At 39.3% G+C, this 22,696-nt stretch overlaps 3 protein-coding genes across 3 annotated transcripts; 2 read left to right on the top strand and 1 right to left on the bottom strand.

Annotated features, from left to right (window-relative positions):
• The first annotated feature begins 1,302 nt into the window (after positions 1 to 1,302).
• LOC104235756 (65-kDa microtubule-associated protein 1-like) lies at positions 1,303 to 7,934 on the top strand. The gene is made up of 10 exons (XM_009789567.2): positions 1,303 to 1,449; positions 2,274 to 2,366; positions 2,502 to 2,705; positions 2,845 to 3,093; positions 3,186 to 3,401; positions 4,177 to 4,332; positions 4,419 to 4,730; positions 6,965 to 7,052; positions 7,169 to 7,317; positions 7,480 to 7,934. Exons 2-10 carry the CDS (start codon positions 2,295 to 2,297, stop codon positions 7,780 to 7,782), a joined length of 1,749 nt encoding a protein of 582 aa, XP_009787869.1. The 5' UTR covers positions 1,303 to 1,449; positions 2,274 to 2,294; the 3' UTR covers positions 7,783 to 7,934.
• A 7,326-nt stretch (positions 7,935 to 15,260) lies between these two features.
• Positions 15,261 to 16,100, bottom strand: LOC104235757 (uncharacterized). The gene has a single exon (XM_070148396.1). The coding sequence runs from the start codon at positions 16,098 to 16,100 to the stop codon at positions 15,261 to 15,263; it is 840 nt and encodes a 279-aa protein (XP_070004497.1).
• A 2,752-nt stretch (positions 16,101 to 18,852) lies between these two features.
• On the top strand, positions 18,853 to 22,235 carry LOC138870577 (spindle pole body component 110-like). The gene is made up of 7 exons (XM_070148398.1): positions 18,853 to 19,281; positions 19,360 to 19,486; positions 19,756 to 20,474; positions 20,565 to 20,729; positions 20,979 to 21,035; positions 21,117 to 21,512; positions 22,020 to 22,235. The coding sequence occupies exons 1-7, from the start codon at positions 18,853 to 18,855 to the stop codon at positions 22,233 to 22,235; spliced, it is 2,109 nt and encodes a 702-aa protein (XP_070004499.1).
• The last annotated feature ends 461 nt before the right edge of the window (positions 22,236 to 22,696 follow it).

Here is a 22,696-nt window from a genome sequence, read left to right on the forward strand (position 1 = left end):
GAATATCACTAACCTATCGGAGTTAATTTGATCCTCTCCCATTCTCTATGATTTCAAGGATATTTTGCTTCTGATTTTTTTATCATCATGCCTAAAATCGGAAAGACGATGTATTCTTGACTAATTGATTGTCAAAGAATAGCTGCTCAACCAATTTTATCTAGAGCAAATTAAAGTAAAAATACAAGGACTATATGTCGACATGATTTCTCTTTTACTGCATTTAACCAAATCTTGCATTAAATCTCTAGTAGTTATTGAATACGGTTAAAATCAGACCTGCTCGATTTTACTAATTTGCCGAAACCAGGGTGAAGGATCGAAGACCGATCCCGTAATAGATCAGAAAGAGGCATGAGGATCAGGTACTGAGTTCAGGGTTCGAGGTACTTGCCGAGATCGAGGCCAGTAGTGATCGAGACCAAATGAGACAGACATCGAGCAAGATCGAAGATAGCATAATAACAGAAAGACGAAATATCCGTGACTGGTCGAATATCATGGTGGGAATCTCGGAACAGATCAAATCAAGAACGGTTAATTAACTAGTCATGGGATTTCCTTATGTAATTAGAGTTATACCATAATTAGAATTCCTCTACTATATAAATACGGTTCCAATCATTTGTAACGGACTTGGATTCTCACATATCAAAGCAACATAATACTTTTTTTAGCTTATAAACTCTTGTTCATCAGCTTATCTTGTTTTTGCTTGTTCTGGTATCAATCAGTTCGAGGGCATTCTAACTTGAGGGTTGAATTCCGTTTCAACACTGGTTTACTTTTATTAATTTCTATCACTAATATTCACATTTATCAATTGGTATTAGGTGAAATCACGTATTATTAAAATCACATTATAAATTTAATTGTTATTCAATTTTAAGTGTGAACACTTATCTCATAGATGTAAAAGTAAAAGCATTTTGAATTTTTGTCTTTTAGAATTAAGAAAAACACATGATCATTTATTAAATCTAAACAGAAACAGTATAGTATAATACTTCGACTTAGATAAACAATGAAATGGAAATGTAAGACTTCTTTAATTATATAGTCTTATATGTTCAGAATTTGGATTGAACGAAAGATTTCGAGCAAGGCCAGGTCTGGCCTAGTCAGTCAAATGCCAGTCTCCACTGCTCCAGGTTGCCTCAGTGTCATATTCGTAAATAGTTCCAATAAGAACTGGCAAAGAAACTCTTCTCTATGATTGACTATTTATATACGTTGTCGTATTAAGCGGCCCCACTTTTTCTCATTATTTCTTCACTCTAGATTAGATATATCCTTTTCTCTGTCCTTGGATCACTCTTTCTAGTTTCTACTCACTGATTACACACACACACACACTCATATAGATATAGTGAATGTGAAGTAAACCCTGCAGATCTGTGACCACATTTTCTCAAAAAAACAAAACCCTACTCTTCAAGTACGATCTGGGTAAGCTTTCCCTTCATTTCAACTCTTCTTTGTTGGTTTTACTTTTTCGGTATAGAAAAAACAAGCAATGAGCTTATCGCTTAAGTGTAATTCCAGTTTTTTATCAGTGTTCTTTTTAGAGGTCTATTTGTTTTTAAGTATTTATGGCATTCAATTATTGTGATTTGGTCTTAAATTGAATTGCATTTGTGTATGTACAAGGTACTAATTTGGTCTTAAGTTGATTATGGCTCGGTGTTGGAATGTGTCCAGTGCGTTGCTTGAGGATTTTCCAGTCAATAGCCTTAGCATCGTAGTCATAGTGTGTCTCTGCTGTCAAAGCTTGCAATGAATTGTACCTACTTTTGCTATCAGAGTTTAAAGGTTAACTGAGGTTTTCAAATGATTTTATCACTTATTTTGTGACCAACTATGGAGATCACAGCTCTACAGTCCACTGTAGTAGCCCTTTCTTTTTTAGTCGTATTGCGCTTTATCTAGCAAAAAATTCAGTTAATTTCAGTACTGATTCACACGGTATGTAATTATGAATTTAACTTATGTGTGCGACAGTGTAAATAAATAATTACACAATCAGGTCATCCAAATTACGTAATTTGCAGGTAACCCTCCATAAAAAGTGGGAATAAGGCAGGTCACCTGATAGTGTAAAAATTCTTTATACCATTGGTGGATATTAGTTATACTCTATATTTATTAGCGCAACAAAAAAGAAAATGCTTTTAAAATGCTGTTTTACTGATGTTGTAGTGCTGTTTAAATAATATTCTTTCGATATATATTGTTGTACTCTGAAATTTAGCTTGGTTTTATATCTGTTTCAGGTTTGATCCGAGTGACTGAAGATGGCAGCAGTGGATGCTGAAAATCCTGTTCTTGGAGAAACAACTTGTGGTTCTCTACTACAACAGTTGCAGGCAATTACTTTTTTCTGAATTAATTCTTGGTGTTAAACTTCTGTGAGCAATAATCATGCAATAGCTGCTAGAGTTATGCAGTATTATCATTAGTATAATCTAGTGATGGTGAAATACACTTTTCTGTCAATGCAGCAAATTTGGGATGAGGTTGGTCAAACTGATGACGAGTGGCATGAGATACTTCTTCAGATGGACAGAGAGTGCTTGGATGTCTACAAGAGAAAGGTTGGCCAAGCAGTGAAGTCACGGGCTCACCTTCTGGAGGCATTGGCAGATGCCAAAATTGAACTCTGCAGGCTGCTAGCAGCACTTGGAGAGAAAACATATGCTGGAATAGTGAGTGGCTGTATTTCAGTTTGGCTATGGATGGACAGAACTATTTAAAAATTCTTGGTTTGCAATTGGAAGTCATTAGACTGTTACCTTTTTCTAATATTCGTTTTTATTTTTTCAAAATCTTGGGTTTGATTTGCAGCCTGAGAAGGCTTCAGGCTCAATCAAGGAACAACTTGCAGCTATAGCACCAGCGCTGGAAAACTTGTGGAAACAGAAAGAGGATAGGGTAAAAGAGTTCTTCGACGTACAAGCGCAAATTGAAAAGATTAGCAGTGAGATTGCTGGGATTAGCGAGCATGTAGAGAATCCTAAAGTAGATGAGTCTGATTTATCTCTGAAGAAGTTGGATGAATTTCAAGCACAACTTCAAGAGCTTCAAAAAGAAAAGGTTTAGCCATATTTTAGTAGGATTTATTCCTTTACTAGTCTAGTTTATCCTCCAACGAGCTATTAACCACACATCTTTGTTTAATATTGCAGAGTGAGAGACTGCACAAAGTCCTTGAGTTCGTGAGCACCATACATGATCTATGTGCTGTTCTTGGCTTGGACTTCTTTGGTACTATCACTGAAGTTCACCCAAGCCTGAATGATTCTACTGGTGTACAATCGAAAAGTATAAGCGATGACACACTATCAAATCTTTCAAGAACCGTCTTAGCATTAACGGAAGATAAGAAGCAAAGGCTGCAGAAGGTAATGTCCTCACTGTTTTAAGTTGGTCCTTGCACTTGGCCTAGCTCTTCAAATCAAGTTAGAATGTACGGTCAAGCAAACAGTCAATTCATTGGGCATATTTTGAAATTCCCAGAAGTTATTTCAAATTGTGTTTTACAGTACTTGGATTCTTAAGTACTGGAGATTTTGTATATACTGAACAAATGGAAATTGCTGGATATGGAGTCTGTTTGTCCATCCTCTGATCATGATAGGAAATTTTCTCCTCTGCATTGTTGTAATCACTATATAGTTCATTCAACTGCCCATGATGGCGCTTACCGATGTAGGCAGGGGCGGATTTGTAGGCAAATTGACGGGGTACGTGAACCCATGGTCTTTCCGTCAAGTTAGGTATTTTATGTATATTTTTTTTTGGAATTGGTCTAGTATTCTCTGCTGGCACCCATGCGCCAAAGAGGCTAAATAGTGCATTTGGTTGAATGATGAGTTATTTACCTAGAGGACTAGGGATCAAATCGCACTTAATACTTTCTTTTTTCTCCTTTTCTAGTGGTGCACCTATGTTATAAAAATCCTAGATCCGCCTCTGGATGTAGGAGGTGTTTTTCCAATGCTTATTTGCTTCTGTGCATTATTTTCAATATTATTTGGGAATCACATCAAGATGCAATTGAACTGGGACCTCCAGATATGTCGAACCAATGGTTTCTCATGTCTAGATGATAAATATTTTGGTCAGTCTCCATTTCTTTGACATGTTCTCTCTTCTAACATCAATCCCCTCTTGCAGCTTCAAGAATTAACAACTCAGCTGATTGACTTATGGAATTTGATGGATACACCTGAAGAAGAAAGAAGCTTGTTTGACCATGTTTGCTGCAACATATCGGCTTCAGTTGATGAAGTGTCTATTCCTGGGGCTCTTGCTCTAGATCTGATTGAACAGGTATTAAGAGATGGTATGCATTTTAAAATTCATTTGTGCATTTACAATTGCTTGTTGGTAATTGTTATTAGCTTGTTATCGCCCAGGCTGAAGTGGAAGTTGAAAGACTTGATCAGCTAAAAGCTAGCAGGATGAAGGAGATTGCTTTCAAAAAGCAGGCAGTGCTTGAAGAGATTTTTGCTCATGCCCACGTAGAGATTGACTCTGAGGCTGCTCGACAGAAGATTATGACACTAATTGAATCAGGGAATATTGAGCCTGCTGAGTTACTCACAGACATGGACAACCAGATTGTAAAAGCAAATGAAGAGGCTCATAGCAGGAAAGAAATATTGGAAAAAGTTGAGAAATGGATGGCAGCTTGCGAAGAAGAGAGCTGGCTTGAAGACTACAACAGGGTAAGTTTATCTTGTCTTCGTCATCTGTCTGTTATGAGATGAATCCAGCTTTTCATTAGTATGCTACCTCCAACGTGGAAAACACCACCTGCCCTTCTTTTTCCTTTCTAAGACGTTGCTCTTTCTTAAATGGTTACATACTTTGCTTCCATATTTTCTTGGTCAAAATGATGCTAGGACACCAGTAAATTGTATTCCCTTTGTTCCATTTCATATGATACTCTATCCATTTTGGGACTTCCCACAATGTTTGACACCATTTTATTTCTCTACAATTTTCACAACTTTCAAGAATTTAAATTCATTAAACTATTCACTGTTTTTCAATCAGTAAACTATCAACCGTCTTACTTCGATTTTATATTAATGTGATGTTTTTCTCTGTTTCCAACCGCCACTTCAATATTTTTTCCATCATCACTAATATATCATGTCAAATTAACATCTTAAATACCATTCCCAGCCAAACATTGTCACCAAAAGTGAAATGGACGGAGTAATTGAAATAACAAGATATCGATCTTGTATAGGTTATCGCTGTTCGTGGGTTATTCTTTTTATACATATAGCTTCCAAAGAGATTAGGTCGAAGAAGCCGGTAAAGCATTCTTGATGAGAAAGTGAAAGATTCTTGAAAGTGTTATGAAATTCTAGCTACTTAGTATAACGGAATCTAAAGCATGAAAATGTGAAAATGTGCTTATTGATTCAACTCATATGTGTGTCACAAGCTGAGGTGAGCTCATTCCTTGTTACAAGCAGAAAAATACAGAAATGAATAGAAGAGATGAGAAAGGGAAAGAGCACCTAAGCAGTGCTGCGGTGGCCTAGTGGCCAATGAAGTGGATTGAGAACTATGAGGTCTCAAGTTCAAATCCCCGTGGAGAGAAAAAAATACTAGGTGATTTCTTTCCATCTGTCTAAGCCTTGGTTGACAGAGTTACCCGGTACCTGCGCTGGTAGGAGACAGAGTTACCCGGTACCTGCGCTGGTAGGAACTAGAGGGTACTCCGTGGAATTAGTCGAGGTGCGTGCAAGCTGGCCCAGACACCACATTTATATGAGAAAGGGAAAGAGAAGAGAAAAAGAAGAGGAAGGGAAAGAGAAGGAGATAGGAAGAAGATTAGGGTTTCAATTCATTCAACATGATCCAAATGAGCTTAGTTTGCTAAGTTGATCGGACACAGGTGCGGGCATTCGATAGGGGCATGGATCCGAGTGTCGGATTCGGCAAAATTTAAATTTTAAGATTCGGAAGTGCGGATCCAGGTATGGATACGGGTGCGGGGATTTGGCTAAAAAAATTCAAAATTATAAAAAATAGAACTATAAAGAGAAAAAGAAAGCCATTCAAGGCCTTCCACCAACTCTCCATCTATATCGCTGCTACTGTCTACCAGAAGTCCGAACTCAGAACACGACCCCTTGAATTCTTGGTTTTCCGAAACACAAAGCAGCAAATATGAGACAGAAGTACTACAATATTGAAAGTATGTCACTTCCCATGTCTTAAATCTGTTTTATTTTTAATTTTGAGAAATCAAAATGTCAATTTTCCCCCAAATTTGTTGACGGACTTAGGTCAAAGTATCCGAAGTTAGTCGACCGAATCCGGGACGCATCCCGCTCCCGCATCCGCTCCCGTCCCATGTCGAGACGGATGCGACACCAAAAATGAAGAGTCCGCTCAACTTAGGTAGTTTGTATAATTTTTGCTGTAATCGTCCCCTATCAACCCTGAAATCAGCAAAAGCCACCTCACCAACTTCCCGCAAATGCTAACTAACAAGGACCGAAATAAAACAAATTAAAACAAACTCGGACTTAAGGTCCAATTAAAGACTTTACTGGTAAACTAAATGGGCAAAACTGACAATAAGATAGCTTGCACGCCCTCCTCTTTTAATTGAATAAACCAACGGCCACGATATCTTCCTGAAGGTACAAGTCCCTTAAGCATAGCAATGGGTGATTGATTGTTAGCTGTAGAAGATAACCAACAATTGGCACACAAATAGACACTTGTACTTCTGCCTGCATCTATAATATATTAATAATTTAGAAGTGCTAATGAGCAAGTTTTTGTAGTTAAATATGATTGGGGGAAGTTATAAGATTTTGGTGTTTGGTTAAAATATGTTTTGCATGCCTCTCTTTCATTGAATTAACTTAGAGGTGTCTATCTCCTGGTATTTAATATTAAAATTTCATCAATTATCTGACTCGTGAAACAGGATCAGAACCGGTATAATGCAAGCAGAGGTGCACACTTAAATTTGAAGAGGGCCGAAAAGGCTCGGATATTGGTCAACAAAATTCCAGGTAATGCTAAATGGTATAAATGCCCTTGGTTCTTTCCTCTCCAGAGGAAGTCCAACAAAGACTCATCTGAAGATGTAATCCCTTTTATTTGCTAATTGACTATTTCGTCTATGTAGCTCTTGTGGACTCCTTGATTGCTAAAACAAGAGCATGGGAACAAGATCGGGGCACCACGTTCACATATGACGGTGTTCCACTGCTTGCCATGCTAGACGAATATATGATGCTCAGGCACGATAGAGAAGAAGAGAAACGAAGGTTGCGGGTAAGTGCAGCATCTTTTATGGTGTGTGATCAATTTGTTTGACGCTACTTGGTCAGGATAATTTATATTTAACCTTTCACTAATCTTGTTTTCAAGTTCATATCCATAATTCTGACAATCCAAAGGCCTCACTAGTACATATGCTCTTTTGGTGTCGGGCAGGACCAGAAGAAGTTCCATGAGCAGATAAGCAAAGAACCAGAAACACCATTTGGATCAACACCAAGCCCTGCTCGACCACTTGGTACAAAGAAGGTGGTGGGTCCACGAGCAAATGGGAACGCCAATGGGTCAGCCAACAGAAGGCTGTCTCTTAATTCACACCAAAATGGTTCCAGGTCAACAACTAAAGATGGGAAGAGAGACCACTCAAGGAAGGTGGCTCCTGTGAACAATTTTGCCATTTCAAAAGATGATGCAGCCTCTCACATTTCTGGATCTGAACGTATTCCCAGCACACCATAGTAACTACTGAATAAGAAACATATATGCGATATCTTCGGTCGTCATTAGTTGTCCAGTTCATGTAGCAGGATAAACATTTTGATGAGTAGTCATGTAGCGGAGACCAACTAGCTATTTGTGTTATAGTGGCAATATCAGCAAGTCTTAAAATTTGTCTGTTTGTGTTTGCCTGAGTTCTGGATCGAGCTTGTTTAAGCTCTCCTAATTAATGGAATATCACACACAAGAATTCTGCAACCCTGTACTTGAAATCCAAGAACAGACTAACCGTCTTGAATATCGCCTCTATATTGGTCCGATTCCATTCTCAATTAGATTGAGAAATCCCTTTACTGTCTGATATCTCTCAGATGGCAATTTTCTGAAGTGACCATCTGCCATTTGAGCGGAACTTGCGATGTGCTGAATGTGATTAGTTGTTGACACTAGAACTTTCAATCCTTTTCTCTAACGAAGCTACATAAACGACTTTATGAAGTGCACTCTACCTTTACCAGCAAGTGCACGGATAGCATTTTTAGGATTGCTATTTAGAGATTAGCCAGTATTTATCTTGTCCTGAAATTTTAAACTAAAAACATTAATTTCAGAACAATTCATTTTGAAAAATTAAACTGAAAAATCCCTTTTACCAAGTAGTCATTTTGAACAATTCATTTTGAACAATTCAGGACACACTGATTAATTCTTAAATACTAGTCATTTGGAGTAGCTACCCGGTGTCATTTCTACCATTTTACTAACAAGGAAAAATCCCTTTTACCAAGTAGCGTAGGTGGGAATAGGATTCTCTAAATATAACTTGGACCTTTTCGTGTAAGTGTAACGAGCCGGCCAGTCATTTTGAGAGTTGTAGCCTTGTTTCCCCATTTACTGCTCCTTTTGTGTGCTACAACTATTATATGACTTACCAGGTTGGTTGGTTCGGGTCTAGAGAGATTTCGGAGTGTATTGAGACATTTAGTCTCATAATGGAAAGCTTAAGATGAAAAAGTTGACCGGATGTTGACTTATGTGTAAACGACCTCAGATTTGTATTTTGATGGTTTAGTTAGCTCCATTGGGTGATTCTGGACTTAGGACCGTGTCCGGATTGTGATTTGGAGGTCAATAATAGAATTAGGCTTGAAATGGAGAAAGTTGGAATTTTGGAAAGTTTGACCGGGAGTGGACTTTTTGATATCGAGGTCGGATTGGATTTTCGAAAGTTGGAATAGGTTCGTGGTGTCATTTGCGATTTGTGTACAAAATTTGAGGTCAATCGGACGTGATTTGATAGGTTTCAGCATCGTTTGTAGAATTTAGAAATTTCAAAGTTCATTAGGCTTGAATCCATGTGCAATTCGTGTTTTTGATGTTCTTTGAAGAGGTTTGAGGGTTCGACTTAGTTCGTATGATGTTTTGGGACTTGATGGTATGTTTGGTTGATGTCCCGGGGGACTCAGATGAGTTTCGGGTGGTGTAATTTTTGCCTAAGCGTTCACGAGTGAGGGTCTGCGATCGCGTACGTGTGGCTAGACTGTGAGTTGCGAACGCGTGGGCTATGCCGCGTTCGTGAAGAGATGAGGAGGGCAGTTGGGTTTCTAACGTTTGTGCTTCGCGATCGCGTGAGGTGAGACGCGAACGCATAGATTGGAGGAGGCAGAGGTCCGCGATCGCGGGAGGGCCACCGCGTTCTCATGGAGTAAATTTGAGGGGCAGTCTGAGTTGTTCTATGCGAATGCAAGGATTCTTCCGCGTTCGCGATGAATGTATCACTGGGCAGATTTAAAAGATTCAAAACGAGAGTTTCGAGTTCATATCATAAAATTAAACCGGAAGCTCGGTAGAAGGCGATTTTTGGAGGAATTTTCACGTAGGTGTTAGGGGTAAGTGATTTCTATCTAATTTTAGTTAATTTCCATGATTATGCCTTTGATTCTACCATTAAATTTATGATTTGGGGAGGAAGAGTTCTTGGGCTAGATTTTTGAGGGTTTGAATGCGATTTTGTTATCGGATTTGAGTAAATTTGGCATGATTAGACTCGTGGTTGAATGGGCTTTCGGATTTTGTGACTTTTGTCGGATTTCAAGACGTGGGCCCGGGGGCCGGGTTTGAGACGATTTCGGATTTTGATCTATAATTTCATAATTTCTTGTAGAATTGATTCCTTTAGCCCGCATTGATTGTATTGTAGTGCTTGTGGCTAGATTCGGGGACATTTGGAGACCGATTCGCAAGGCAAAGGCATATTGGAGTAGAGTTTTGCTCGGATTGAGGTAATTAACAATTCTAAATCTGGTTATAAGGGTATGAAACCCCGGATTATGCATTATGTGATTGGTTTGGAGGTGACGCACATTCTAGGTGACGTGCGTGTGGGCGTGCACCATAGGAATTGTGACTTGGTTCATTCCGTGGAACTGCAAAATTGAATAACTTGTTGTTAGCCATGTGCTTTCCTTATGTTATAGAAATTTGACCGTTAATCATGTTAGAAATCATGTTTAGGCTATGTGTTGATACTGTTGGGACCCACAGAGGTCGTGTACTTGTTGAATTATTTGCTAATTGTTGTCTTGTACTCAGTCACGATTTTACTTGCATATCATATCTCAGTCTCTTCTTGTTTCTTGTTGATACATTATATTATCTCTTTTTGGGCTGATTTTTATGATTTCTGAGAGCCTGAGAGACTGGAGAGGTTGGTGACTGAGTTAGGCCCTGAGTACCGAGCTATGAGCTATATGTATATATATATGGGAGCCTTAGGGATATATATATATATATATATATATGGTTGCACGCCGCAACGAGCCTTATAACTATTTATTTATTATGGGATCGGGCTGCACGCCGCAGCGATATAACACTTGGGCTGAAGGAGCCCCTCCGGAGTCTGTACAACCCCAGTGAGCGTAGATACCTATTGAGTGTGAGTGTCGAGGCTGAGAGTCGAGTGATGAGCTATTGAGAAAGATCGAGGGACTGTTGCCCTGAGAGGCTGTATTTGCTTTCATTGTTGTTGCACATAACTGCTATATGTCACTGTTTTGAAACTTTTGGGAGATATTATATCTAGTTTTTACTTGAACTTGACATGAACAAACTGATTTGATTTAAAATGCCGGATTTGAAATCATGTCTACTTTCTTGTTGAGACTACTGAAAATGAACTATAACTGTGTAGCTCGTCATTATCTTCCAGTTCCTTATTTATTATTGTTACTTACTAAGTTGGTTGTACTCACGCTACACCCTGCACTTCGTGTGCAGATCCAGGTATTTTCAGACACGGTGGGCGTTGATATCGTGCACGGTTGGCCTTTGGAGACTACGAGGTAGCTGGCGTTCGCAATCCTTGTTTCTCCTTCCTTATCTTTTCTTTATTTGTATTTTGATACAGACTCTCGTAGACATTTCTTTTCTAGACTTGTAATATATAAATGCTCATGAACTTAGTGACACCCCGATATTATGAGCTATATTTTTTGCACTTGTGTTTTGGGTTTTACCCTGTTTTATGAAAATTTTGGTTATTTAAAATTATCTGACTCATTTTTTATTAAATGTTGGGAGTATTTTGGAAATGTCAGCTTGCCTAGTATCACGATAGGTGCCATCACGACAGGTTAGGATTTGGGTCGTGACAGTAAGGTTCATACTTCGGGTCAATGTGGTTATCTGGGTAATTAATGGGATTGTTTGAATTTTCTAGGCCAAATACATAAATACCCCATTAAACTTGTCCAAAAAATAAGTTTGAACACTTAAATTAAACGGGTGTTTTTTTAACACCTAAACGCATTTGAAATGAATTATTTTCCACCCTAATAGCTGATGTGGCAAAAAAATAACAACAACAACAACCTAGTAAAATCCCACTCAGTGGGGTCTGGGAGGGTAAAGTGTACGTAGACCTTACCCCTACCCCAGAGGGGGTAGATGTCACGGCCCAAACCGATGGGCCGCAATGGGTGCCCGATATCTTACTCAACCGAGTACCAACGTAACGTATCTTTCTTATTACATCATCATATACAAGTGCTTGTGGGATTATACTGGGCCGTTGTTGTTGTTGCATATACACATGACATACGGGCCTAATAAGCCAACATGATCATTTATAAACTCAAAATATAGGCCGACAAGGCCGTACAATCTTTCACATACACGACATATGTCTACAAGCCTCTAAGAGTACATAAATGTCATAAAGATCGGGATAGAGTCCCGCCATACCAAACAATACATGTCTAAATTATACTAACCAAACAAGCAACTCCGAAGCAAATGGAGCGCACCAACATATTCCGTTGAGCTGATAGCCTACTTGGAGGGCTCTTGACCTGTCTATCGGGGCCTACAGACATGAAATGCAGCATCCGCAGGCAAAAGGGACGTCAGTACGAAAAATGTATCGAGTATGTAAGGCACATAAATAAGTACATAACAGACATGGAAGAAATATGTAGTACATGACTCAACCTATAAGTCTGAATAACTTTGTAAATCATGAAATGATTATAGTATCATGCATATACGTATGAATGTCATATCGTGCATAGGTACATGTTTCATAACATCATCAGCCTCTGAGGGCATCCCATCATATCATCTTGGCCACTGTGGGCAAAATCATCAACGTATACCAGCTGATCAGGTGGTGGTGCGTATGTAACGCCATAACCTTTTTCATATCCCATATACATATATATATATATATGCGTATATAACGCCATCTGGTCACGGGTCAATGTACATGAATGCAATGCATGAAAAATACGTTAATAAAATCTTTCAAAATGTCATAAGACTATTTTTCCTTTGAGTAATATCATAAAGTAAACTCGTTTTAACTTTCATATTTTTCTGAGACCCATGAACAGATGATAAAATATTATGACACATGGAAATTCAAGAACATAGATATCTCTAATACTTCTATGAATAGAGTCATTTATGGAATTTGTGCATTTGCACGTTTCATTCGTATCGTGTAGATCATGCCAAAAGAAAGAAGGGATAGCCTTAACATACCTGGAGTAGGGAAAACTTTGTATAATATTCCATTGGAGAACTTTCGTTGATTGAACTTAGAACTCAAAAGAAATCGAATTTCTGCTTTCTGAATCTTGGACGAAATTATGCTATGATTTCTTGAAATGTTTGGACGAAATGGTTTCTGTTTTTGGTGTTAAACCAAAACAGAAGGTTGTTTGATCCTTCACAAGGAATTAATTTCCAACCTTTCAAAGTAAGAATGGAAATCCTTCTTGCTTTCTTATTGAAACCAGAAATGTTACTTTGTGTTCAAGATTTGTACATGAATTGTTTTGGATAAAAGGATAATCACTCTTTTAGTTTTCTGATTCAAGTACATCATATATAGCCACCTAGGATGTTTAATTGCTTAGTCACTTCATGTGGTAAGCTAGTGTTGCCACATGTCCTTGGAGTATTAATTAAGTTTTATCCACTTATTAGTTAACTGGGTAATGTCCTATTACCCGGTAATTAATCAATTACCCGCAAAATTGAGAATTATTCCTACTTACTTAAAATATTACTCATTTTTCACATACCTTTTACACCTTACTAGCATGGACATGTAGTACCTTGCATGTCACTAGTCCATAAATACCAGGTATTTTAGCTCGGGCCGTATTTTATCCCAATATGCCAAACTTGGACGAAAAATTCATTTTCTTTGACTTGCTTCTCCTTTCACCTTCACAAATTTATTCATCACTTGTGTAATAACATAATCCTTATAATCTCCAAATAATCTTTTACTTGGACTGATGTTAATTACCTTACGACAAATTCAGTGCAACATCGTCGTAACTTCATACTACAAAGCATAACATCACTGTAATGTAATACTGCTGGGTGCAACACTGTCGTAACTTAATACTGCGAAGCGTAACATTACCGTAATGTAATACTGCTGGGTGCTACACTGTCGTAACTTAATACTGCAAAGCGTAACATCACCGTAATGTAATACTGCTGGGTGCAATACTGTCGTAACTTAATACTGCGAAGCGTAACATCATCGTAATATAATACTGCAGGACGTAACATCATCGTAATATATTACTGCAGGGGGTAACATCATCGTAATACTGTGGGGCGTAACACTAGAGAGGCTATTTCCGGGAGACCCTCGGCTCTGAGATAATAGATCTGTGACAACAAAACCCGAAAAAATAATATCAGCAACGTGAGTGACATCAAATAGATGGAAAAGTAGTACCACAAATATTATACAAAAGTCTGAAACACAACATAAATCGAATACCCGACTACCCCTTAACCTACAACCCTTAATGTACAACCCTAATGCTCGACTACCCCTTAACCTACAACCCTAATGCTCAACCTCCACACCTTCCTATATAGAGTCATGTCCTCGGAATCTGGAGCCGTGCCATGTCCTATCTGATTACCTTGACCCAATACTTCTTAGGCCGACCTCTACCTCTTCTCGTACCTACCAAAGCCAACCGCTCACACCTTCTAACCGGGGAATCTCGGCTTCTCCTCTACATGTGTTCGAGCCATCTAAGACGCACTTCCCGCATCTTGTCATCCATCGGAGCCACGCCCAACCTCTCCCAAATATCTTCATTCCTAATTTTATCCAGCCTAGTGTGCCCAAACATCCACCTCAACATCCTCATTTCTGCAACTTTCATCTTCTGGATATGTGACTTCTTGACTGGCCAACACTCAGCCCTATACAACATGGCCGGTCTAACAATCGCTCTATAGAACTTACTTTGAGTTTTGGAGGCACATTCTTGTCACACAAGACTCCAGATGCTAACCTCCATTTCATCCACCCCACCCCAATACGGTGCGTAACATCCCCGTCTATCTTTCCATCTCCCTAGATTATTGACCTTAAGTACTTAAAACTTTCTCTTTTGAGGATGATCTGTGAGTCAAGCCTGACTTCCACATCCACTTCCCTCATTACTTTGCTTAACTTACATTCCATATATTCCGTCTTAGTCCTACTCAACTTGAAACCTTTAGATTCCAAGGCCTTCCTCCACACCTCCAGTCTCCTATTAATGCTGCCTCACGTCTCATCAATCAAAACTATATCATCAGCGAACAAATACACTATGACACCTCTCCTTGGATATGGTGTGTTAGTGCATCCATCACTAGGGAAAATAAGAAGGGGCTGAGTGCAGATCCTTGGTGTAACCCCATAACCACCGGAAAAGGCTCTGAGTCACCTCCCATAGTCCTAACCTGAGTCATAGCTCCATCATACATATCCTTTATCGCCCTAATGTAAGTTACGTCACACCTTTCACCTCCAGACATCTCCAAAGGACGTCCTTGTGGACCTTGTCATACGCCTTCTATAGGTCAATAAACACCTTATGCAAATCCCTCTTATTATCCCTGTATTATTCCACCAACCTCCTGATAAGGTGAATAGCTTCCGTAGTAGAACGACCCGACATGAACCCGAACTAGTTTTCCGATATAGACACCTCCCTCCTTATCCTCCCTTCCACCACCCTCTCCCAAACTTTCATGGTACGACTTATTAGCTTTATACCCCTATAGTTGTTACAATTATGTATATCACCTTTGTTCTTGTACACCGGAACCATTTTACTCCACCGCCTCTCATCACGCATCCTCTTCGTCCTGAAGATAACATTAAACAACCTAGTCAGCCACTCCAAGCCTACTCTACCCGCATATCTACAAAACTCTACTGGACTCTCGTCTGGTCCGGTCGCTTTAACCTGACTCATCTTACCCATCGCACCCACAACCTCCTCAACGTTAATACGCCTACAATACCTAAAGTCGTGGTGGCTTTGGGAGCGACCCAATTTCCCTAATACAATGTTTCCATCCCCCTCTTCATTCAGAAGTTCATGAAAGTACGACTGCCATCTTTGCCTAATCTGGGCCTCTTCCATCAATACTCGACCGTCCTCGTCTTTAATGCACCTCACTTGATCCAAGTCGCAAGCCGTCTTCTCTCTTTCTTTGGCCAACTGGAATAACTTCTTGTCCCCACCTTTTCCCCCAAGCTCCTCATACAGCCGACCAAATGCAGCAGTCTTAGCCTCTATGACCGCTAATTTCGCCTCCTTCCTAGACTCCTTATATCTTTCTCTGTTCGCTCTCCTCTGATCCTCGTCTGTGCTTTCTACTAACTTAATGTAAGTCGCTTTTTTGGCTTCCACTTTCCCTTGGACCACTTCATTCCACCACCAATTGCCTCGGTGCCTGCCAGAGTAACCTTTCGAATCTCCCAACACCTCTTTCGTTGCCTCCCTTATACAGCCCGCCATTGCCGTCCACATAGCACTAGTGTCCCACCACTATTCTAGGCACCCATAGTTATCAACTGCCCCTCCAACTCCTGTGCATTATCCTCAGAAAAAGCTCCCCACCTGATTCTCAACTGACCCTGTACAAACCTCTTCTTCCTCTTCATCAAGATACCCTCCATCACCAGGAGCCTATGTTGATTTGTGAGGTTCTCACTCAGGATCACCTTGCAATCCTCACACAACCCTCTATCACACCTCCTGAAGAGGAGATAGTCAATCTGAGTCTTAGTCACCATATTTCGGAAAGTAACCAAATGTTCCTCCCTCTTCGAAAACATAGAGTTCACGATTACCAACTCAAAAGCGCTAGCAAAATCTAATCTTCTTCTTCTTCGTACTCGTCTTCCAGTTCTGGTTCAGGTTCACTGGATCTGTCTGTATCACAGATCATTTCTCTGCCGATGAGTTTGAGTCCGAAAAGTTTAATGCCTTAAGTCACCGGAACTGGTCGCTATTCATACTGCTCCACCACCTCAGTATTCTCCTCCACCTCAGCTTCAGTCGCGAGCAAATTTTGTGCCGATATTAGTCATGGGGAATGAATCTGATTCACCATCTCCTCCTAGTTCATCATCACCGGAGAGATATTCAAGGATAAGCATTGACTCTTAGCCCCGAAGTTTCAATGTTTGGGATCAGAATCTTGAAGCTCCGGCGAGAATCACCAATCAGATATAGCAAATTGAGCCAGTTTCCATTGCCCCACCACCACCGCCGTGACCGCCTCTTTCGATTAGTATTCCGGCTAGTGTACCGCCTTCGTCTCTGCCACCACCATGTAAAAATTCGGACAGTCCAAAAACTCCAACACCACCATCTAAGCCTCCAGTTCTTGTAACTCCTTTAAGGCCTATAACACTTCAAAGTCTAGTATTGACATGGTTTTGACATGGCGCGCGTGTAAAACACCTCATATGCTGAGACTGGTATTAGTATTTCAGGTAGGAAAATAATTCACTTCAAATACGTTTAGGTGGTAAAAGAACACCCGTTTAGTTTAGGTGGTAAAAGAACACCCGTTTAGTTTAGGTGTTCAAATCTATTTTTTGACAAGTTTAATGGGGTCTTCATGTATTTTGCCAATTTTCTAAATACTTTCTTTGGATGCCAAATTGCCAATAAAACCTATAGTAATTTATATTATTGGGTTGATCTGTCGTGTCTGAGCTACAAATGCACTCTTACCAACTTTATGTAAAGTCTTTCTTTAGTTTTAAATTAGTCATTAGAAGATTATTGTTAAAAGTTAATTTGTTATTCAGTTTTCCTACGTGTATTGACGATATATTCCTACCTCTCCGTTGACAAGAAATAGGACAGATCCAAATTTCCTTATTTTTTAATTATTATCGACTATCCTATTTAGAATTACCTTATTCATGAAGTGTCCTCCATATAGTTACAAAGACTTTAACTTATGACTAAAACTAGTCACAACATAAACTCAGAGAGTTTATGGATTTTACAAGAGGGTTCCTAATCAACACTTCTAGCTAAGTAGTTTAGGAGATACAATAAGAATAATCACAAAAATTACAACTCAACTAAGGACAACAAAATACTAACTTTAGGAACTGGTCCGTAGTAGCGTTTAACTTTGTTTTTCAAGTTTTTGAGAATTAAGTTCACTGTTTTGGAAAAGGCTTGAGTAAAAAATGAAGTGTTCAAGTGATGTTTTGATATAAACTCCTTGTTGATACACCTTGATGACATCACTTGAATGATGTAAGCACTTTAGTTGGTCAAAGGATAAGTGGCCACTGGAAACAGTGCAGTGCAGACAATCACGTCGCTTTCAGCTATGTCCAATTGACTTCGTACTGCTATGAGGGAATCACAAGGGTATCAGGTCCTTGTTTGGTTCTCTATCTCCTGAAGCTATAGTAGTTCATATTTAGCTGGAATCCGTTAACATGCAGTGTAGCCCAAGTGTGTCAGGTTCTCTATCTGGTCCTTGACAGTAAATTTGTTAGATCATCAAAACATAAGGCAGAGACATTGAAAACCTATCACAAATCAAACTTAGCTATTCTCATATAGCTACTCCAAGCAAAGGAACATAACAACTCATTTTCCTATATTAACTGCAGTCTATAGTCTTATACATAAAAGGCTAGTCCTAGGAAAACAGTCAAAGTTAACACTTGAGTTTCTGCAGCTGGCTTCTCATAACTCCTGCACTCCTGATGTATGCTTCGAAATTTGATGAATAGGATTTTTCAGTTACTACTTACTCTCTCTACATGAACTCTAATGATTGGAAACTAGTTCTATGTGAATAATTTCAATTTTTTTACAATTCTTTTTGTCTCTTTGTCAACAGATTTCAAGTTAGTTGAGTTGAATTTTTTGTAATGGAGTCATTACAAAGTGGCTTGTAATAGATGTTTACAAGTTAGTGATGTTGAAAACCTACAAGTGTAGGTCGTGGTTTTTGTCCCCTTGAGTTGGGATTTTTTAACGTAAAAATCTCGTGTCTTATTTACTTACCGTTTCACTAGCATTCTCAGTACAACCTCATAGAGGATCAGGTATTCTACTATTTGGTGGACTCATACAAACTAACAATTGGTATCAGAGTAGGTTCGTCCTATCAGGCTAACACCTAGGAAGGATCCTTATGGTTGCTCCACCAAATTTTGAAGAAGGTTAATCTACATACAGACCACCTCGGTTCAATGGACAATACTATGGGTGATGGAAGACAAGAATGCATGATTTTATCATGGCTGAGGATTCTGAGTTATGGGATGTCATATGTGACGGTCCTTATGTCCTAATAAAGGTACTTGAAGAACTTCCATTCTCAATGCCAAAAACTAGTAAAGAATACACTGACGCAGATATGAAAGCTGTGGAGAAGAATTTTCGTGCCAAGAAGATTTTGGTATGTGGAATAGAACCTGATGAATATAATAGAATCTTTGCTTGTGACACTTCTAAGGAGATATGGGAAGCTTTGCAAACAGCTCATGAGGGAACCACCCAAGTAAAACAATCTATGATCGATATGCTCACTACAGAGTATGAACTCTTCAGGATGAAGGACGATGAATCTATTCAAGATATGCACACAAGATTCATTTCCATCATAAATGAGTTACACTCACTTGGTGAAACCATTCCTAGGAACAAACTAGTGAGGAAAATCCTCAGTATTCTGCCTAGCCCTTAGGAAAGCAAGGTGAATGCTATTACTGAAGTAAAGGACTTGCAGGAGTTGACCATAGAAGAGATGGTTGGAAATCTAAAGACCTACGAGATGAAGATGAAGATAGACAGTGAAAGAAGAGAACTAAAGAAAGAAAAGAACCTGGTACTCAAAGCTGATAGCAATGACTCAAGTTAGGAGAACAATGACATGGCTTACTTAACTAAAAGATTTCAGAAGATGGTCAGAAGAAATGGAGAAATGCTAAAAAGGGGCAGCTCTAGCAAACCAAAAAACTATGATCTCTGTCATAAGTGTGGAAAGCCTGGGTACTTCATCAAAGACTGTCCTCTCCTAAAGCAAGAATTTTCCAAGTACAACCCTGAGAAAGCAGCTAAGAGGAACCCGGTTCCTCTCAAGGACTTCAAAAGAAAGAGATCTGTTGACATTGTGGTGAAACAGGCTCTTGCAGCATGGGGGGCTCCTCTAGTGAGTCTGAAGATGAAACTGATGCTGGTGATAGTTCCATGATAGTAGCTAAAAGCGAGGAAAACGAATATGATTCAACTTTTGCTTTGATGGCTCAATCAGATGATGATAAAAATGATGACAATAATGAGGTAAATTTCAGGGATGTTCAGAGAAAACTGAAATCATACTCTCCTAAGAAACTTATGTCTTTAGCTAATGTATTGATTGATGCCTATCATAACCTTCTGGAGGATAAGGATGCCTTGATCTTAGAACTAGGGGAAGTTGAACAAATCAGAGATGATCTAGTAGTGTGTGTAGTGGATTTGAAGGAAACCATTTGTGAGTTGAAGAAAGAAAAAGATGTCTTGACCAAAAAGATTTCCAACTTAGAGCATAAAAGAGATGACTTAGTGGTAGTAGTTGTTGACCATAAGGAAACTATTGAGAACTTCAGCAAAGAAAAGGAGGCCCTAGTAAAAACAGTGACTGAAATTGAGGAAGAAAGAGATGATCTCTTGGTAGTAAGTGCAGACCTTAGGGAAACAATGGAGGTACTAGGAACTAAGTCTAAACCTGGAAATACTGGAAAAGGAAAAGAGATAGCTAGTGAGGAACACATTAGGCTTGAAAACGAGTTGAAAGCTGTGAGAACTAGGATGTGTGTTGAAACTGAAAAAAACAAGCACCTCCAAACTGAACTGGAAAGAGTAAAAAATGATCTTGAAAAGTCCCTAAAGTGGATCTGGTCCTCATAAGCTATCACTGCCATGTACACTAATAATGGTCGAAACAGGCAGGGAATAGGGTTCCAAAGGGAGAAAACCCCTTACAACCCACATAGCAAATATGTGACTGTACCTGAAAACTGGCTATGTACCCACTGTGGGAACAATGCACATTTCAAGGAAAATTATCAAGCTAGGGTCCAGTTCACTCAGAAAAATCGAATGGTTGTTGAAAATGTAACTACTAAAAAGGGACCAGGTTCCACTCACAAAAACGCATATTACCTACATGGAATAAGAGAGCTCTTATTCATCCTCTTGCCTACTACAAGGGACCCAAACTTGCTTGGGTTCCTAAAACTAACTCTTGATCTTGTTGTGCAGGGAACAATGAAAGGAAGCGGTCAACAATGGTTCATGGATAGTGGGTGTTCAAAGCACATGAGTGGGAACACCATGGACTTTCTTTCACTAAATGCCTTGCAGGGAGGGAGTGTATCCTTTGGCAATGGAAAAAAGGGGTACATTCTTGGAGTTGGAAAAGTCAGGAAGTCACTCACTTATTCTATTGAACATGTGTACTATGTCAATGGTCTTAAGTACAGTCTCTTAAGTGTCTCTTAGATTTGTGATAAAGGAAACAACGTGGAATTCTTGTCCAAGATATGTACAGTTACTATGGTGACTGGTGAAGTGCTACTTGTGGCCAAGAGATACAAGAATATCTATGTTGCTGATTTCGAGTCCTTACAAAGTGGTGATCTGAGTTGTCTGAAAGCTATTGATGATGATGCTGAACTCTGGTACAGAAGATTGGGGCACACAAGCTTCTCTCTTCTGTACAAACTAATTCAGAAGAACATGGTCCATGGTCTGCCCATGTCAAAGTTTAAGGTACAAAAAGTTTATGATGCATGTGCTAGAGGAAAACATGTGAAGTCCTCTTTTAAGTCTAAAAGGGATGTGAGCACCTCAAAGCCACTTGAACTTCTGCATATGAACCTATGTGGTGCTATGAGAGTGCAAAGCAGGGGAGGAAAAAGATACATTTTTGTGATAGTGGATGACTACTCCAGATTCACATGGACTCTATTTCTCAGAACTAAAGATGAAACCTTTGAGGTGTTTGTGGCCTTTGTGAAGAAAATCCAGGTGAAGATGGAATCTAGAGTCGCATGCATTAGATCAGATCATGGAACAGAATTTGACAATGCCAAATTTGATGAGTTCTGCAATGAAAATGGCATCACTCACAACTTCTTAGCTCCCAGAACACCCCCAACAAAATGGAGTAGTGGAAAGGAAGAACAGAAATCTTGAAGAAATGGCAAGAATAATGCAAATAGACAGTGGAATTGCAAAGAACTTCTGGGCTGAAGCAGTCAACACGCCTGCTATTTGGTGAATAGGTGCATGATCAGATCAATCCTGAACAAAACCCCATATGATTTGCTGAATGGAAGGAAACCCAAACTGACTCACCTAAGAACATTTTGGTGCAAATGCTATGTTCTCAATAATGGAAAGGATCAGTTTGGTAAATTTGATGCCAAGAGTGATGAAGGAATATTTATGGGCTACTCCTCTCAAAGCAAATCGTACAAGATATACAATAAGCAAACTCAATGTGTTGAGGAAAGTGTTCATGTTGTTTTTGATGAGTCCTATCCATCATGTGAGAAGAGTGCTGAAAAGGATCAAGATGGAGAACCCTTACTAGTCCCTGCAAAGTCATTGACATGACAAATGGAAAGGAAGATATGATGAGCCAAGTAAAAGAGCCGAGTGAAGACAATACTGCCTCTCCTTCAATGGAACCAGGTACTTCAATTACAACCACTGAAGCTGAAGAAAGAGTGGTTGATGCAATTCAGGGTACTCCACTAGCACCTGAGAGAAAAACACAAGAAAACCAGTTAAATGTACCCACATCCTCTACAAATGAACCTCATATGTCTAACTAGAAACACAAAAGCTCTCATCCTCTTGACAACATAACTACCCCTCTAGATTCCGGAGTACAAACCAGGTCAAAAGCCCGAAATTCACTTGCCTTCTCCGCCTTTCTTTCCCAAATAGAACCCAAGAATATCAAGGAAGGCCTGAAAGATGCAGATTGGATAAGAGTCATACAAGATGAATTACATCAGTTTGAAAGGAACAATGTCTGGCACCTGGTACCTAGACCCTCAAATCGAACCATT

The sequence above is a fragment of the Nicotiana sylvestris genome, chromosome 6 (genome assembly GCF_000393655.2).
Source record: "Nicotiana sylvestris chromosome 6, ASM39365v2, whole genome shotgun sequence".
In the NCBI taxonomy this organism is placed as follows: domain Eukaryota; kingdom Viridiplantae; phylum Streptophyta; class Magnoliopsida; order Solanales; family Solanaceae; genus Nicotiana; species Nicotiana sylvestris.

Coding starts and splice junctions, on each gene's coding strand:
- LOC104235756 (XM_009789567.2), top strand. CDS start 2,295: ATGGCAGCAGTGGATGCTGAAAATCCTGTTCTTGGAGAAACAACTTGT. Junction 2,706..2,844: donor AGAAAACATATGCTGGAATA/GTGAGTGGCTGT, acceptor TTTGATTTGCAG/CCTGAGAAGGCTTCAGGCTC. Junction 7,053..7,168: donor ATTGGTCAACAAAATTCCAG/GTAATGCTAAAT, acceptor TCGTCTATGTAG/CTCTTGTGGACTCCTTGATT.
- LOC104235757 (XM_070148396.1), bottom strand. CDS start 16,100: ATGGCGGGCTGTATAAGGGAGGCAACGAAAGAGGTGTTGGGAGATTCG.
- LOC138870577 (XM_070148398.1), top strand. CDS start 18,853: ATGCATGATTTTATCATGGCTGAGGATTCTGAGTTATGGGATGTCATA. Junction 19,487..19,755: donor AGCTGATAGCAATGACTCAA/GTTAGGAGAACA, acceptor GTGGTGAAACAG/GCTCTTGCAGCATGGGGGGC. Junction 21,513..22,019: donor ACCTATGTGGTGCTATGAGA/GTGCAAAGCAGG, acceptor AATAATGGAAAG/GATCAGTTTGGTAAATTTGA.